We start from the raw sequence: 15,424 nt of genomic DNA on the forward strand, positions 1-15,424 counted from the left end.
ACCCAGGGGTTCCTGAAACCTCAAACTTCAGGTTTCCTTCAACTCTGTCTTTTATCATTTTCGTAAAGCTAGATCGCAAGCAATCCCCGCATTTCTGGCTTTGACAAATTGTTCAATAGGTCCATGGGATAATTAGGCATTTACAATCCGCTGATTGGCTACCAAACCAGAATGTGCGGAGTGATGGAAGAGGAAAACAAAGAACCATGATGGCATTTGCTGGAAGAAGCAAACTTGTTGGCTAATTGGAGGATAGCCACCAATTGCAACGCGGTAACAAATATTGGACCAGATTGGGCTCCTAATTACCATGTCATCGTTCTGGACGATCCAAGAGGTAGAAAAAATGGATTGGTTCTTCAAGTAGTTAAAATGGCGGTTTGCATCAAGGCGAGCCGATGTACCATCCGATCTTTATCTCGACTCTTTTGACGGCTGGGTTCTACAAAGAGCTCCCATTCACTTAACCATCTGCTTCCAGCGGTCGGCCAGAAGGGCTCACTCCAACACGCCGCACGCGACAGCCCACAAAAGAATTCGCCATCAGCGGATCCCAAGAGCTTAAAAAAAACAGTCATTTACAGGGAGAAAGGTTTCGAGTCTCCGGAATCTTCTTATCTGATTTTATATAAATATTTCGATGGCCAGATTATTTATTTCTTGAAAAAAAAAATATGCAGATGATCTAAACGTCAAAACATAATTCATACCAAGTCGCACGTCTTTGTTAAACGTTTGTCTTCTCTGTAATTAATACTACTTCGTTTTTTTCGTTCTCCGATCGGCCCACTGTTAAGAACTGGAACGTCTTTATTCTGAACAGTGACGTTAAGGGAAGGGGTGAAAAAGAACACCCATGAACCCTCGAGAGCAAAAAATACGGATGGAGGAAGGGTTGAAGACTAAAAAGGGCGAGAAAGCGAAACGCTGATAAGGAAATTTGAAGATAATAACTCAGCGGTTTTATAGTCGAAGGTGGTAGTTTTCAGAGACTTTCGGTTCGTTTTATGACGTCTCTCTCTCTCTCTCTCTCTCTCTAAAAAAAAGCGAGTGGCTAAGAGAATCAGGATACTAATTCTAGACACATGGCTGACAATTGACTACTAAATTAACTAACTAAGGTATGATCTATTTGATTTGCAATTTGGTTTGGCCCAACTCGATACGAAGCTAGTAAGAGCCTAGCTTCAAATTTTCGGTGTGCTTGTTACCAGTTGCATTGTAGTGACCAAACTATGGAGGTAGAAAATTGCAACCAGTATACCTGCATGCATACGTAGAGCTGAAATCTATGACCAATTTCACACTGTTATTCGATGTAAATAACATATGAAAACAATTTAAGTCTACGACTGTTGTATTCCATGCTCCTCATGATGTGATTACATAGACGAAATTTAGTTCTCCACCAATCTTTAGTGTTAGTGTTTTTGCTGCGCTGCTTATGTTGGACCTCTAACATCATTTATGGCCGCCAGGCCTTTCTTGAGAGTTAGACATGACCCCAAACTTATTTGATTGATTGTTTTATTTTACTTCGCGGTTTGTGTCTCTTGGCTAATTTGCGAAAATGGGGATGAGTGATGAAATGATAAAATTGAAGAATGGACATTTTACAAGCAACCATGCCCGAGCGGGATTCGAACCCGGGACCCCTGGCGTCGCAGAGCGATGTGCTAACCACTCAGCCACGAGGACCGGTACCCCAAATTTGGATTTAGGTATATAGCATACAGTAGGACACACTGTCCCAAGACACCGTCTAAATATTATTGTTTTGCTCCAAATGTTAGAGCAAATGATATGAATTTAACATTCTTAAAATATGTTCCTGAGCATAAGATTCGCAAATTTGTAATCGCTGACTACGTATGCCAATTGTGTAACAAGACACTAATAATGGTGCTGAACAACATCAGTTCCGCATTACCACAAAAAAGTGGTCTATTATATGAGTATTTGCAAGACCATGTTTGGTGTTGCGTTATTGAAAGAAATGGATTTGCTTGAGTCAACAAAACAATTTTGATTAAGTTTTTTTTGACGACCGTAAGATAGAAAAAATGGTAGCCATTACTGCATTTGACAATTTTTTTGGTAACTCCAAGCATATTTGTACGATTACTAAAATTATGTGATCTGGTCAGCGCTGGAAGTTGCAAATGTTATGTTGGAGGATGTTTGGTCGAGCCTTGGTCTTAACTGGGGGATGCTACCATGGTGCAATGAGACAGCTGGGGAAATGCTTTGCGAAAATTTTTCAAGCTTGGGTATACCCTCACTTCGAGCACTGTTCTGGTGAAGAATCGCTTGTTTGTTGCCTACAATATTTGGTTACCATATTTTTTAAAACGAACTTGTCTCTCTGTGGCACCATATACTGTAATCCTGGCGTCTGTTCTTATTGTTAGTGCTATATTTTAGTATGTATTCACGTATCTTTTTGTTGTTACAATTAAGGAAATAGGTCCACGAATGCAATCTAAGGAAGTTTTTCTCTCTTGCAGCGGAATCCGAGGTTGTGCAGGACATCCTAACGTGCGGGATCTGCCAGAAGCCGTTTGCCCTCGCGGACATAGTGAAGTTCATCCAGCATAAAGTCTTGAACTGCAACAAGGAGAACTACTCCTTGGCGGCCTTCGCAGACCACGATGCCAACACGGACAGCGACGACGGCGGCGCCCTCCCGCTGAGCGTTAACACCCGGCGTCCGAGCATCTCGGCGCCGATCAACAGCAAGAAGACGCCCGCGCCGTCGGCAGCCGCGTCCCTGGACAAGGTGGAGGAGCGTCTGCTCCGGACGCCGCCGCCGACGAGGACGCCCAACTTCTCGCCGGTGGACGACCGCAACGCCGTCCCCAAGCGCGAGACCCCCACCAAGGACGAACAGGACGTCAAGCCGCCCCGGATCAAGCAGGAGAGGCTGGACATCGACGACAGGGACGCTAGGAAACATGTGGCGGACGCCGAGTCCAACACCACCAATTCAGGTACGTTCAAGTCTTTTTTGGTCTCTACATCTCTTGGTTGTTGTTTGTTTGTTTGTCTCAATATAGAAACAACACTTTCAGCGGTATCGGGTAAAAATGGCAAAATAAAAAGTGGCAAACCGAAAAAACAACCAAAGTAAAAGTGGCAAACGGATAAATGACAAAAGTAAAAGTGGCAAACGGAAAAATTACAAAAGTAAAAGTGGCAAACGGAAAAATTACAAAAGTAAAAGTGGGAAAAGGAAAAATTACAAAAGTAAAAGTGGCAAACGGAAAAATTACAAAAGTAAAAGTGGCAAACGGAAAAATTACAAAAGTAAAAGTGGCAAACGGAAAAATTACAAAAGTAAAAGTGGCAAACGGAAAAATTACAAAATTAAAAGTGGCAAACGGAAAAAATGACAAAAGTAAAAGTGGCAAACGGAAAAAATGACAAAAGTAAAAGTGGCAAACGGAAAAAAATGACAAAAGTAAATGCTTCAAACGGGAAAACATTTCCATTTTCACCTAGGTCCGTTTCAGCACCCACTTCATAGTCAAATAATGCCATTTTTTGTTAGCAGCATACACAATATGCGGAGCTTATCCAAGAAAGATATAATTCATAACGGAAAAAATTGACGATAGATGGCGCGGATAAGAAATAAATGAAACTTAAGTCTCTGCGAACATACTGTGAATCGTATACAACTAAGTTGCCACAAAGAATTAAGGAAACATAGTGCCACGAATTATGTTGCACTCTGGAGCAGCAGAAGAACGCATACAATACGTTACACTAACGTTCGGATATTATTGCGGTGAATATCCTTATATCATAGCGTATTGCGTTTTAAAGTAAAGTGATTTGAATCTAACGGAAGTTTTTGGAACGGTCTTTTAACCCTGAATGTATCTACTCGATCATATACGCCAGGCACTCATGGTCCACAATCGAAGTAGAGGATGAGCTGCTTCTAACTGGTGCAAGAAACTACGCATTACGTCGCACATAATGTTTAGCCAGAGTTGCACAATAGATACCGGCCCAAAGTGGCAGAAAAAAAGTAACACACGGTAGCAGCTGGTAACAGGTGAGAGGAAGCAAGGGCCATTTTAGCCGAGGTTTTTGCTGGCTCGCCGGTTTTTACCCTCGGAGCTTCCCTTCTCTTTTTCTTCTAGTTTTTTCAACATCTTTCCTAATTTCGACACTTGGTGAAAGTCTTCTTAAACAGGACTATAAACCAGGAAGCATGAAATCCGATATCCTTGTAGGTAGTTAGCTACTAGTGCATGCCTGCATGAATGGAGGTCTACTCAAAGGGGCCACATCCAGCACTAATCTGGATTTGACTCTCCGAGAAGGGCTACCCCCTGGCTACAACCAAACCCGGCCGCTTTAATCAGCCTTACGAGGCAAAGTTAAGGCACTAGGCAAGGTTAAAAGCTGGAATGGGATAGTTGCCAGTTGACTAAGGTCGGGCACCACTCACCCCCGCGAGCTCCTTTGGGGGCGGGGTTTTTCCTTTCTTTTTTTTTTTTTTTTTTTTTTTTTTGAAGCAAGGGCCATTTTCCGTTTCTGCACTTCTATTGTCTTCCTTTTCGCCACTTCCTCCTTTACCTCAAGTTTCTCCGGCTAATGATGTGTAGAATACTCGATACTGTGCAGAAACATGGATTGTTGTGGTATTTTTTGTTACTGATCTTGTCATTGGGTTATGAACATCCTTCCTTTCAATCAACTAATCCTCGCATTGTCGAAAGGCCGTACTTTCGGTGACACTTAAACTGAAAGGGACATTTCCACTTAAAGTTTAGCCAATTTGCAGCAAAAAACATGTACTCTTAAAACTAATTTGCATCTGCGGGGTGCATTTTTCAGTTTCTCACCTTCCCGATTCACTTTCCTTCCGTAGGTTCCGGGTTTGAGTCTTGGCCCGGATGTTCCTTCATCAGTTTCATCTAATCATCAACCATCCTCATCATTGCATACCCTTTATCAAGGGTTCCCATTCCACCAAGGCCAATGACGCGTTCCCCCAGATCATGTCATAATGCCCACAAAGTATTTAATGATGAAAGCTTTACTTTGCTTTGCTTTACTTTGATTTAGTTTATTTTACTTCGCGTTTTGTGCCTCTTGGCTAATTTGCGAAGATGGGGATGAGTGATGAAATGGATGAAAATGGACATTCACAAACAACCATACCCGACCGGGATTCGAACCCGGGACCCTTGGCGTCGCAGCGCGATGTGCTAACCACTCGGCCACAGGGTCGGGCTTAATGATGAAAGCGTGATACTGTTACTAAAAGTTACTGTATTTAGCCTTACTGAACACTTTACTTGATCTGCCCTCCTAAATTCTTCCTGTTCTTCTTGTAAAGGGTTGAACGAGTAACAAAAGGGCCTCTTCGATGACGTAGTGCTAACATCGTTGACTTGTAATTAAGGGATATTGAGTTCGATACCCGGTGGAGGCAAATTGCAGTGGTTCGGATCCCACTTTAAATTGTAGGTCCAGTCCCGATTAGCCTATTTGTGCACAAAGTGGACCGTTTCGAGTCCGCCTGAGTTCAGTCTCTGGGTTTTCGGTCTTTGTATGGGACCGGTGGCAACCCACCATTGTGAGAAAGTTGGGGAGCTACGAGTGAGTAGCGTAATCCGGTCTCGGAAATCTCCTATAACGGCTGCGAGTTCGACGTGCTGACCCCCACATCACCCTATTACCGGTTGAAGAACTCCACACCTTTAGGCAGCATTGTGGGAATCAGACTGGCAGTCGGAAGACGGCCTAGGCCCTTCAAGGGCTGTCGAGCCACGGATTATTATTAGAAAAATATTTAGATGTTGAATTTTATATTATTTTAAGGAAAGAATTCCCCTCGCAAAGATTTTCATGTCGTTATCACCCCTGTGGTACCACCATCTTTTATCCCTTATTCTTCTGGAGTGTTGTGCAGTGTATGGCACCCAGCCACTTCACAACCAAAGCGTTGAGCAAAATTCAAACCCTTTTCTTACATAGAGGAGCGTTGAGATGCCAACAGAAGATTCGAGGAAACTTTAATGTATTGGAATCCTCTGCAGTTGTAATGCCCAGTTCTTATTTTGCACTTGTCTGTGCCAGAGGGTACTACACGAGCAGATTTAGGAGCACAAGTACGGCTCGTAAAATGACGCTTGTTTCTCTGTCACAGTCCCGAGAGGTGGGAAAGCCTCTTGGCTAAATCTTTTCCAACACCGACAACTCCTCTAATTACACGCTCGTGGCAATATTTCCAGGCACAACTTTATTTATGAATTAGGCACTTATCCTACACAAGGGGTCATTTCCGTTACATCTGGTTGCATAAATCTTGCTTTTTTTCTTCTTCCTTTTCGAAAAGAAAGTCCTCACTTGTTTACTGGGTCCTGTCCTCCCCTCCGCCACAAAATTTTGTACTCTTGATTTCCTTTTCCTGCTTATCTTATCTTTTTTCGCCGTTGTGGAGCCTATCCTTTCTCTCCTGTTGTTCCAGCGTTTCCTCCAGTTTGATCTTCCAGTTCGCCCGGCTGCATTCCAGTCACCTGCTCGCCTTGAGGCCATTCCCGTTCGGCAGCTCCTGTCCAGAGGCTTTTCATGCTAATTGGCTTCGGGGAGGTCACTCTCATGTCACGCTGGAAGGACTCGATCCTCAACCTGCTAACAATCGGTGTTGCCAATGTCCAAGAAATGTTCTGCAGTTTTGTCAGTGTTGTCTCATTGGGCTCTTCGCCATTTTAAAGTTCTTGCACAACATAACGGAATATCATTTATTCCGGAGATAAATTGTTACAGTCGACGTGATTTAACAAGCCATGATCTATTACTGCCGATTGGACTAGAAATGTATCTCGCACAACCTGATCTTCAACTTCCACAGAACCAAATATGAGGTATTATAATTGATAACGTGTCACGATTTTCGAAATGAACGAGCCTGTCTTTTAACTCACTCTCGTTTACGAATATCCCCTCTTTGATCTCAATCGAGGGAGGAGGAGTAATTTATAAGATTTTTTTTATTATAATTGGAACTTTTATGTTATTGTTGTCATTCGTAAACCTTAAAAGAGCATTTCTTCAATTGACGAATGCTATTGGTTGCTGTCTTCAGTTTATCTTTTTTCTTCCATTCCTCACTGACTTACAGAAAGTCCTGTGACATGAATGGTATGTAGGAAATACCCGTTAGTAATGACTACCAGTATATGACTGTCCTAGGTGATACAAATTAAATGCTTTTTTGGTTCAAAGTGAAAAATGTGTATTGTCGTTCCAAAACTGAAAGAACCAATTGAGTGCATTGACATCCATACGGAGAGCTAAGCAAGATATTTTTTTTCAGGCAGGTGGGGACGAAGCACATTTCCCCCCTCAATAGTGTTGCCCCCTCAAAAAACCTTCGGTTTGAAATTGTCATGTTCTTGCAATAATTAACATACATTACTCAAACTGAAATTAAATTTATGTGCTTAATATATAACTTTATGGTAACATTCATTTTCCAGGGAGGGATGTGGCCCCTTGCCCCCCCCCCCTCCCGGACGGCCATGATGCACATATATGCTTGCAATTGCAGCTGTTAAGTAAATTGTTTTCATTCCGTTTGTGTTTTCAGAGTTCTCAATCTGGACAATATGGCATCTCCTGTCTTAGCTACGGTCTCTTTCAATGCCTGAACCTGGCATTTGGTAGAGCCAAGTGGAAGAACACCATGATGGACAATTCGAGGTCACATATCTTTGTGGGCGACTGCACGAATAATGGTCCTCGCGTTAGGCGTGATCACCCTACTGACACCATTCCTGTAGCCGGTGCCCTTCTTTTTGTCTTCACGGCGCCGCTGCCCTGTACCCGGGGGTCTGGGTTCGGTCACCAGAAGGGGCACATTCCAAACTACAAGGTTCGATCCATATTGTTATATCTGTGCATACATATTGGCATTCTTCAGGGTTCAGATGTTACGTCGGTCAATTATGGAGTAGTACAGTGACCCCAAAACGTATCAGCTCAAGGAAGTCAGTTCTCTCCCTCTCTTATATAATTGTTGTTATTAAAATATTATTATTATTCATTAAAGCACGAGCACATAAATGATACATCATAGACAATAAATGGAATATGATCCCCCGTTGTCAAAGGGTATTATTATAATCTCGGTATGATTTACATTGTGTTTCTTGTGCCTTTTGATCAAACTTTGGTTGAAGTTGAGGAATGCTAGAAGTATTTAGCGGAAACAGTCTTCTTGAGATTACCTTTATTCTTCAGCATAAAACTCCTCGAAAAACTCCACATGTATGACACACAGTGGCGGCGATTGGGTTCCAAAACTAGAGGGGGTAAGGTTCCAATAAGTGGTAGGAGGGGGGGCGCAAGGACAGTTTACTTTCCCTTGCTACATAAGATTTAGCATAGTACTGGGGAAAAGTGGGGGGAGTTGCCCCCCTCCTAATCGCGCCACTGCTGACACAACGCGAGATTTGAGTATAACGGAACACACACAAAACAATATAATCCGCGACACGAGCAAACGTAAACAATACACTGCTGCCTGCTCGAACAATTTCGATGACAATGGAGCATTTTGATTGTTGTGAACTGCTTGAAATGCAATCCAGCTGTTTTGCCACAACGTTAGTATAAAAAATACATCAGCAATATTATTAGCATGAAATGTCTCTCAAATTTAGACCTTTATAAAACGGGACAAATAGTGTTTCTCCCGACGGGGCGACCGGGACACACCTCTGAAACGGGACTGCCCCAGTCAAAACTGGTCACCCTGGAAGACTCACTGCAACCCTTCCTAGTTGAGAAGACAAGACTGCAAAGATATTTACTCTTCTTGGATGCAGGAGGCGTGAAGCATCAGCAGGAGAAACGTGAGAAGCAAACAGCGTTAAATTCTGCCGATGAGCAGCGACCTACCAAACACTTACTCCACCATTAATTCCCCTCATTTGACCAACTGGATGCTAATGTTCTCGTGCTTGGGTATCTATTGTTCCCGTGATTTACTGCGAGAAGATAACAATCTTTGGATCTCTGCGTACCACTTAGCTGCAGGGGACTCTGGCCGTGAGTAGTGGCTTCATGATTTAGCAGAAGAGTGTACCTGGCGTGCGGAAGGAGAAGTAAGAGACTCCGACTCGTAGAAATGATAACGAGGCTGGTCATACAAGCTGACCGTGAAGCGAGCTACGTTTTGTTCTCAGGAAGTGCAAAGCATGCACGATTTTTCACGATTTTCTTCACTGTTTCAGCTTTCGCTTTACAAGCTTAGGCTATGTATTAAGAAGCAATACCTTAAAGAATTTCCCGCCGATCTCTGTGGCAGAGTGGTTAGCACAGTCCAGGGGTTCCGGGTTCGAATCTTGGTCTGGGCATGAGTGTTCTTTCTGAGTGTCGCGCCATCAAGTTCATCAACTCATCACTGATCCTCATAGTTGCGATTAGCCTAAAGTGGCAGAAAAGCGATGGTCGTCCTGAATTTTATTCATGTCTACTTCCCCATGCATGGACTGAAGACTGATTAATTGACTTGGCTTGTTTTACCTTGCTTTACTGCCACTTTTGGCTGATCGCGAAGATGAGGATGATATGATGAAACAACACTTACAAACAACCATGTCATCCTTTCGAATGAGGGACCGAACCAGCCACTCCTGATTGACTTATTGGGTGATGTACACTAAAATCTCCTTCATCCTCAGAGGAGAGTCTTACTCGCTAGCAAGTTGGCGTGATGGTAACTGCCCAAGAGGTACTACTGAAATAAGATACAGTAATGGCAAATATAGTCAGCACTTGGATTTTAGAACCTTCCAACTTGAATCATACGTGGTGAAACTAGGATATTACCAGTCTAATACTAGAAGACTTATGCCCAAACCAAAGAATGATCTCCAGGCTTCTGGCTGCTTGTCAGTCTAAGTGAGGCGGAGTCACCCTGTTCGAAGAAAACCAGAAGTCCTGAAGTCTTCCAAGTCAATCAAAAAAGTACCCCTTCTTCTCTATCGCTCTCGCAGTGGAGACTTCCTCTGTCCCTATTCGTCAAGTTTATCGCTTCCTATTATGTTAGCAAATTGCTCACTGTTTACCTGTTAGCTTGTTTGTTACACCAATACTCCAGGAAGACTGCTAACCACTTGACTTACCATATGTGAAATACCTAAGAGGAGCAAGCGCCTGGTAGAACAAGTGAATGATTCTTGGTCAGGTTGAAGCTTCTTGAAAATGTACAGGCTTACAGCTTCTTTACGTAACCACCCTGCTCACGCCGGAATTCGAATCCAGGACCTCTGCTGTCTTAGCGCGCTGTGCTACCTACTCCGCCGCGAAGGTCGGCGTGGGCTAAAGCACGAAGATTGCGGAACCGGGAATCGATTCTGGGATCCCTGGCTCTGGGTTTGGAGAAACGCAGGAAGAATGTCACATTTTTTTAATGTTTATTCAGCATTTATTTATTGTTTCACTTGTAAGAAATATATGAATACCTGCGGTAGAATCTTCGTATCAGTAACTAAACCCAGAGATATTGTTCAGTTATTCCCTGAGACTTTCTAAACAATTGCGGATACAACTTGTAGTGAGTGACACGGGTTCGATTCCAGTGCATAGCTACAATATTTTCAATCCCTTTTAGGGCAAGCTCTTCCATAATCATAGTGGCAAAAATTACTTTCCAGGAGAAAAATTCACAATGAGTACATCATCTAACTCGACCTTCTACTTCGGATACGATTGTGAGGGTCTTCGCCTCACACCCTATTGTTATGACAGACTAATGGAGACTCGATATACAGAATTATGTAGCTTCATTTATATATGACAGTGATAGAAATGTCAGAGGATGACATGCCACCCCTTTTTTTAGCTTTGTAGGCTGAGTTGTAGGGTTATATACCAAAAGGAACGGAGACTTATTTTTCACCAAGTAGCAATCGTGTCTAAAACTGCAGCAGTTGCATTTACCACTTCTGGAACAAAGAGGATGATTCACTTCTCGTAGCCAACCGGAAACCTTTATTGGCGATATTTTCAGGCGCCAGGACTCAACGTTGACGGTTACGAGGCTTGTGCTGGACACACACACCGTCTGCTTTAACATCCCTTCCTCCCTGAGCTTTCCTTGAAGCTCGGACAACTCTCGCCCACCCAGTGATCGTCAAGGTTGATAATAAACACCGGACGCGCCCAAAATGTGGCTGGCAACAGCAGGGGGCTTCCTCCGGCCTGTATTGTTTTAGTCTTCGGATACGAAACCTCCTCCCTGCGGTTCGCGGAAGAAACGCCTTGCCTTGGCTCAAGGCGATGAATCCTCAGAATGCCTATAGCTTTGTCCGTTTCATCTTGACGCTGGAATGAGGTGATGCTGAGTGCATTTTGGGGTCTTCGATTGCACTGAAGATAGCAGGAGTCAAGTCGCTTTGGAGGCTTCTGTGGTGTAGAATTCAGAACAAAAGCGCGAGGTGTCGTTGTCCCGTTTCGGCAAAGTCGTCGGTATCATCCAATGTGTTCACACATTCGACATACTCTTAGTGGAGTAACCTCCATTCTACATTTATTCCTTTTTATACACATTCGCGTACCGTACCCATGGCTCAACTTGCTCACTGATATCTGAACCTGCAGCTCAACTTTGCCCGTTATATCTGTACCCAAAGCTCAACTTTGCCAGTTTTATATGTACCTTCAGCTCAACTTTGCCCGTTATATCTGTACCCAAAGCTCAACTTTGCCAGTTTTATATGTACCTGCAGCTCAACTTTGCCCGTTATATCTGTACCCAAAGCTCAACTTTGCCAGTTTTATATGTACCTGCAGCTCAACTTTGCCCGTTATATCTGTACCCAAAGCTCAACTTTGCCAGTTTTATCTGTACCTGCAGCTCAACTTTGCCCGTTATATCTGTACCCAAAGCTCAACTTTGCCAGTTTTATCTGTACCTGCAGCTCAACTTTGCCCGTTATATCTGTACCCAAAGCTCAACTTTGCCAGTTTTATATGTACCTGCAGCTCAACTTTGCCCGTTATATCTGTACCCAGAACTCAACTTTCTGTATGTCATTCATAACTGAAGATCAACTTAGTCAACTTACTATGTGTTATATTTAGCGGAAGCTGAACTTAGTTTGTATTAACGACAGCTAGAACCAAGATGCGTTTTAAATAGCTGTAGTCCAAGTTTACATAGCACTTTAGTTATTTTCAGACTCTTTTCTCTTCTGATCAATCGCGACGATGAAGATTATGATGAGACGATGAGAAAATAACTATAAAGAAACCACATTTCATTGCACGAGATTCGAATTGTGTCAACAATGCATTGTGCTAACCGCTATACCACGCAGACCGACAGATATAAATCAGAAACTGGGTACAAAGCAAGAAGCCTCGACACATTTTGTTTGCTGGTTAATTCAACGCGAGTTTCTTCTCTGGTTGTCAAATGGATTAAAAATGGCTCCCATCGCTAGATGAGGTGGTACAGATGCTGCACCATGATCAATGACATACCTGCAGCATTAGGATTAACTAGGACAGGGCAGGAAAAAAATAACAGATTCGAACCGAAGGTCTGCAACAGTGGGAGATACGATCAGCATCACCTCGAAGAATTCCAATTTCGAACGGTCCACTTGCAACGGATCTGCAAGTGACCACAAGGATTCGAGCTGTCCATTTGCCCGAATCCCTTTGCGTGACCTGCTTTCTTCTACGGGGGAGATTCCTGCAAACTCCTTCCGGGGCTGACTCGACCAGATAACCAGCCTTTACTAATGTCCTGCCACAACTATCTGAACCGCACAACGCGGTCCCTACGCTCTGCATTCAATTACTGCTGATTACCTCTATCCTCCGCAAGCCTTGCCTCCCTTCTCCCGTGGAGATAACTTCTTCTCCCCTTGTAAGACGTGAATCTGCATCTTCTTCCCCCTTCTGAGTTGGGGATTAAACATTGACCCAGCTAGGAGCACGCTCGGAGAAACCACCGCAAAATGCTGGACATGGTGGAAGACGTCCTCCTTAAGTCCCTTGGGGGTGGACGTTGGTCAAACTTAGACATCCCCTAGTTTAGGGTTTGCATTAGTCTCTGACCACTGCCAAGATCTAAGTTAATTCCTCCAATTTCTCGCATGAATTGAAAGATGCCGTCTTCCGCCTGCTAGAGCGTGAATTGTTAATTTCTGGTGGAAGTTGTCACGGGGTCATCTCGTCTTAGCGGCGACGCTGTGGCAGAGATTTAAGCTAGTCCTTCAGTGATCAAAGCAGGCACCGCAAACTTGGTGTGCTTGAAACAGAACTTTGGTATTGGGTAAGGAAACATTTTCCGATCTCATTATCCAGAGCATCACCACTCAATTATATCACTAACTAACTAACTAACTCCCTAGCCTTCTTAAACCCGAAGGTTCATGGCTGCAGCAACACAGGCCTTCCATCTTTCAATTATATCACGGTGAATGAAAGCAACAAATCTTCAATTGTCGATGTTTGCCAACCCAGAATAAAAATGGCCACTTTCTTTCCCCCCTACTTTTACTTTTACATTCGGTACGTTTGCTCTGCACCACACTGCATATCCTGTTGGAATCAATATCTAGCAGTGCAACTCTTGTAGCCTTGGCATTCTCAATAATAAGGGTCTTCGGAAACTCTTTTGCTTCAGCTTTTGAAGTCTTCGTCACTCTCAAATAGTCAATCATCCTGCTACAGCCGGATTGCGCACACTTTTCCGGTTTTATCAGTGGTATCTGCTAAGCCGTTGACAAGCTGTCACAATGTACAGGATTGCGCACAAAAAAATGAGGCGATGTTGTCAGATGTAAAATGTTCTCAAGCCGTTCTCACTTCTGTTGTTTGTGTGTGTGTGTGTGTGTGTGGACTTACACGTTTTTTTGCTGTGTTTTGCCTAACCTAACCTAACCTATCTTGACTTGCTACATTTACTGGCCAAATTATATTATTTTATTTAATCCTTAAGATATATTCTATTTTATTTCTAATTTCTCTCTCTCTTCTTGTCTAAAGAAGAAAACAGTATTGCGCACAGATTTTAAAGCTATCAAAGTGGCAACGTTGGATCAAAACCTGTGCGCACAACAGGTCAGTGAGATTTGTGCGCAATTCTGGATCTAAAGTGTGCGCAAATCGGTTGCGGTGAATCATCCATCCATCTCAATCTTGGTCTTCCCATACTTCTTTCATCCCAATATACTTTTGCGTGTAGTCTTCTTTGGCAATGTATGGGGCCTTCCAGATGACGTAGCGGTAACGCCGTCGCCTTCTAATAAGTGGGTCCCGGTTCGATACCCGGTGTGGTACAGCACATAGTGATACGGATTCCACTTGAAACTGTAGGTCTAGTCCCGCGTAGCCTTTATGTGCATAACGTGGATTTAAATACTCAAATTCTGTGACAATATACGAAATACTGCGGCGTGTCCAGGCTAACCTTATCTAAACTTCCCTTCCACGTTTTTCAACCTTCCGACCTCTGTGGCACATTTGTTATCACAGCGAGCTACGACACTAGGAGTTTCGGGTTTGAATCTTGGACTGGGCATGGACGTTCTTTGTGAGTGTCCCTTCATCAGTATCATCATGCCATCACTAATCCAATAAAATAAACCAAATCAAGTAAATAAAAACACTGTACAATTGAAAACGTCATTCTTGCAGGCAAACGAGGTTCTGGCGCCTTGATCCACAGTATCATCCTACACTCAGAGAACTAAATGCATCATATAGATTGATGCACCAGAATGCATCGATTAATGCACTGAAGTGTGTTGTATGGTTTCTTCAAAGAATCAGATTCACATTTGATGCATTTGGGTGCATTTTTGTATATCGTGAAAGAAACACCAAAGTGCACCATTTGATTCAAGTGAGGATTTATTTCAGTCGAGATGCACTTCAATGCATCAGTTGATGCGTTTTGATGCACCTTGATGCACTTCAACGTTTCGTCTGAGCTACATAAACTCTGTAGCTCAGACCATACGTTTAAGTACATCATCCAAAGAGATACAGGAATGTGCATCAAGGAACATCAACTGATGCATTGAAGTGCATCTCGACTGAAAGAAATCCTCACTTGAATCAAATGGTGCACTTTGGTGTTTCTTTCACGATATACAAAAATGCACCCAAATGCATCAAATGTGAATCTGATTCTTTGAAGAAACCATAAAACACACTTTAGTGCATTAATCGATGCATTCTGGTGCATTCTGTGTGTATGTGGGTATTGCGTTCTGTGTCCTGTCCGTGAATCTAACCACCATCCATCCTCATCGTTGCGATTAGCCTAAAGTGGACGCAAAGCGACGAACAAAGAATTAGTATAAAACATTCTTTCAAGTAATCGAACACGAGTCATTCGCCATGTTTACGTTTGTAGGCAAGGCTGAACTTTTTT

The 15,424-nt window shown here is 43.1% G+C and overlaps 1 protein-coding gene across 3 annotated transcripts in view; it reads left to right on the forward strand.

The window, feature by feature from the left end:
* Cph (BCL11 transcription factor chronophage) overlaps positions 1 to 15,424 on the forward strand; it is a 250,868-nt gene that overhangs the window by 153,458 nt on the left and 81,986 nt on the right. For all 3 annotated transcript variants that reach the window (XM_083114222.1, XM_083114223.1, XM_083114224.1), the window contains one exon: positions 2,508 to 2,990. In XM_083114222.1, the coding sequence (XP_082970348.1) occupies positions 2,508 to 2,990 (483 nt within the window). The remainder of the gene's footprint in view (positions 1 to 2,507; positions 2,991 to 15,424) is intronic.

Source organism: Lepisma saccharinum, chromosome 28 (genome assembly GCF_977018435.1).
Source record: "Lepisma saccharinum chromosome 28, izLepSacc3.1, whole genome shotgun sequence".
Lineage (NCBI taxonomy): Eukaryota > Metazoa > Arthropoda > Insecta > Zygentoma > Lepismatidae > Lepisma > Lepisma saccharinum.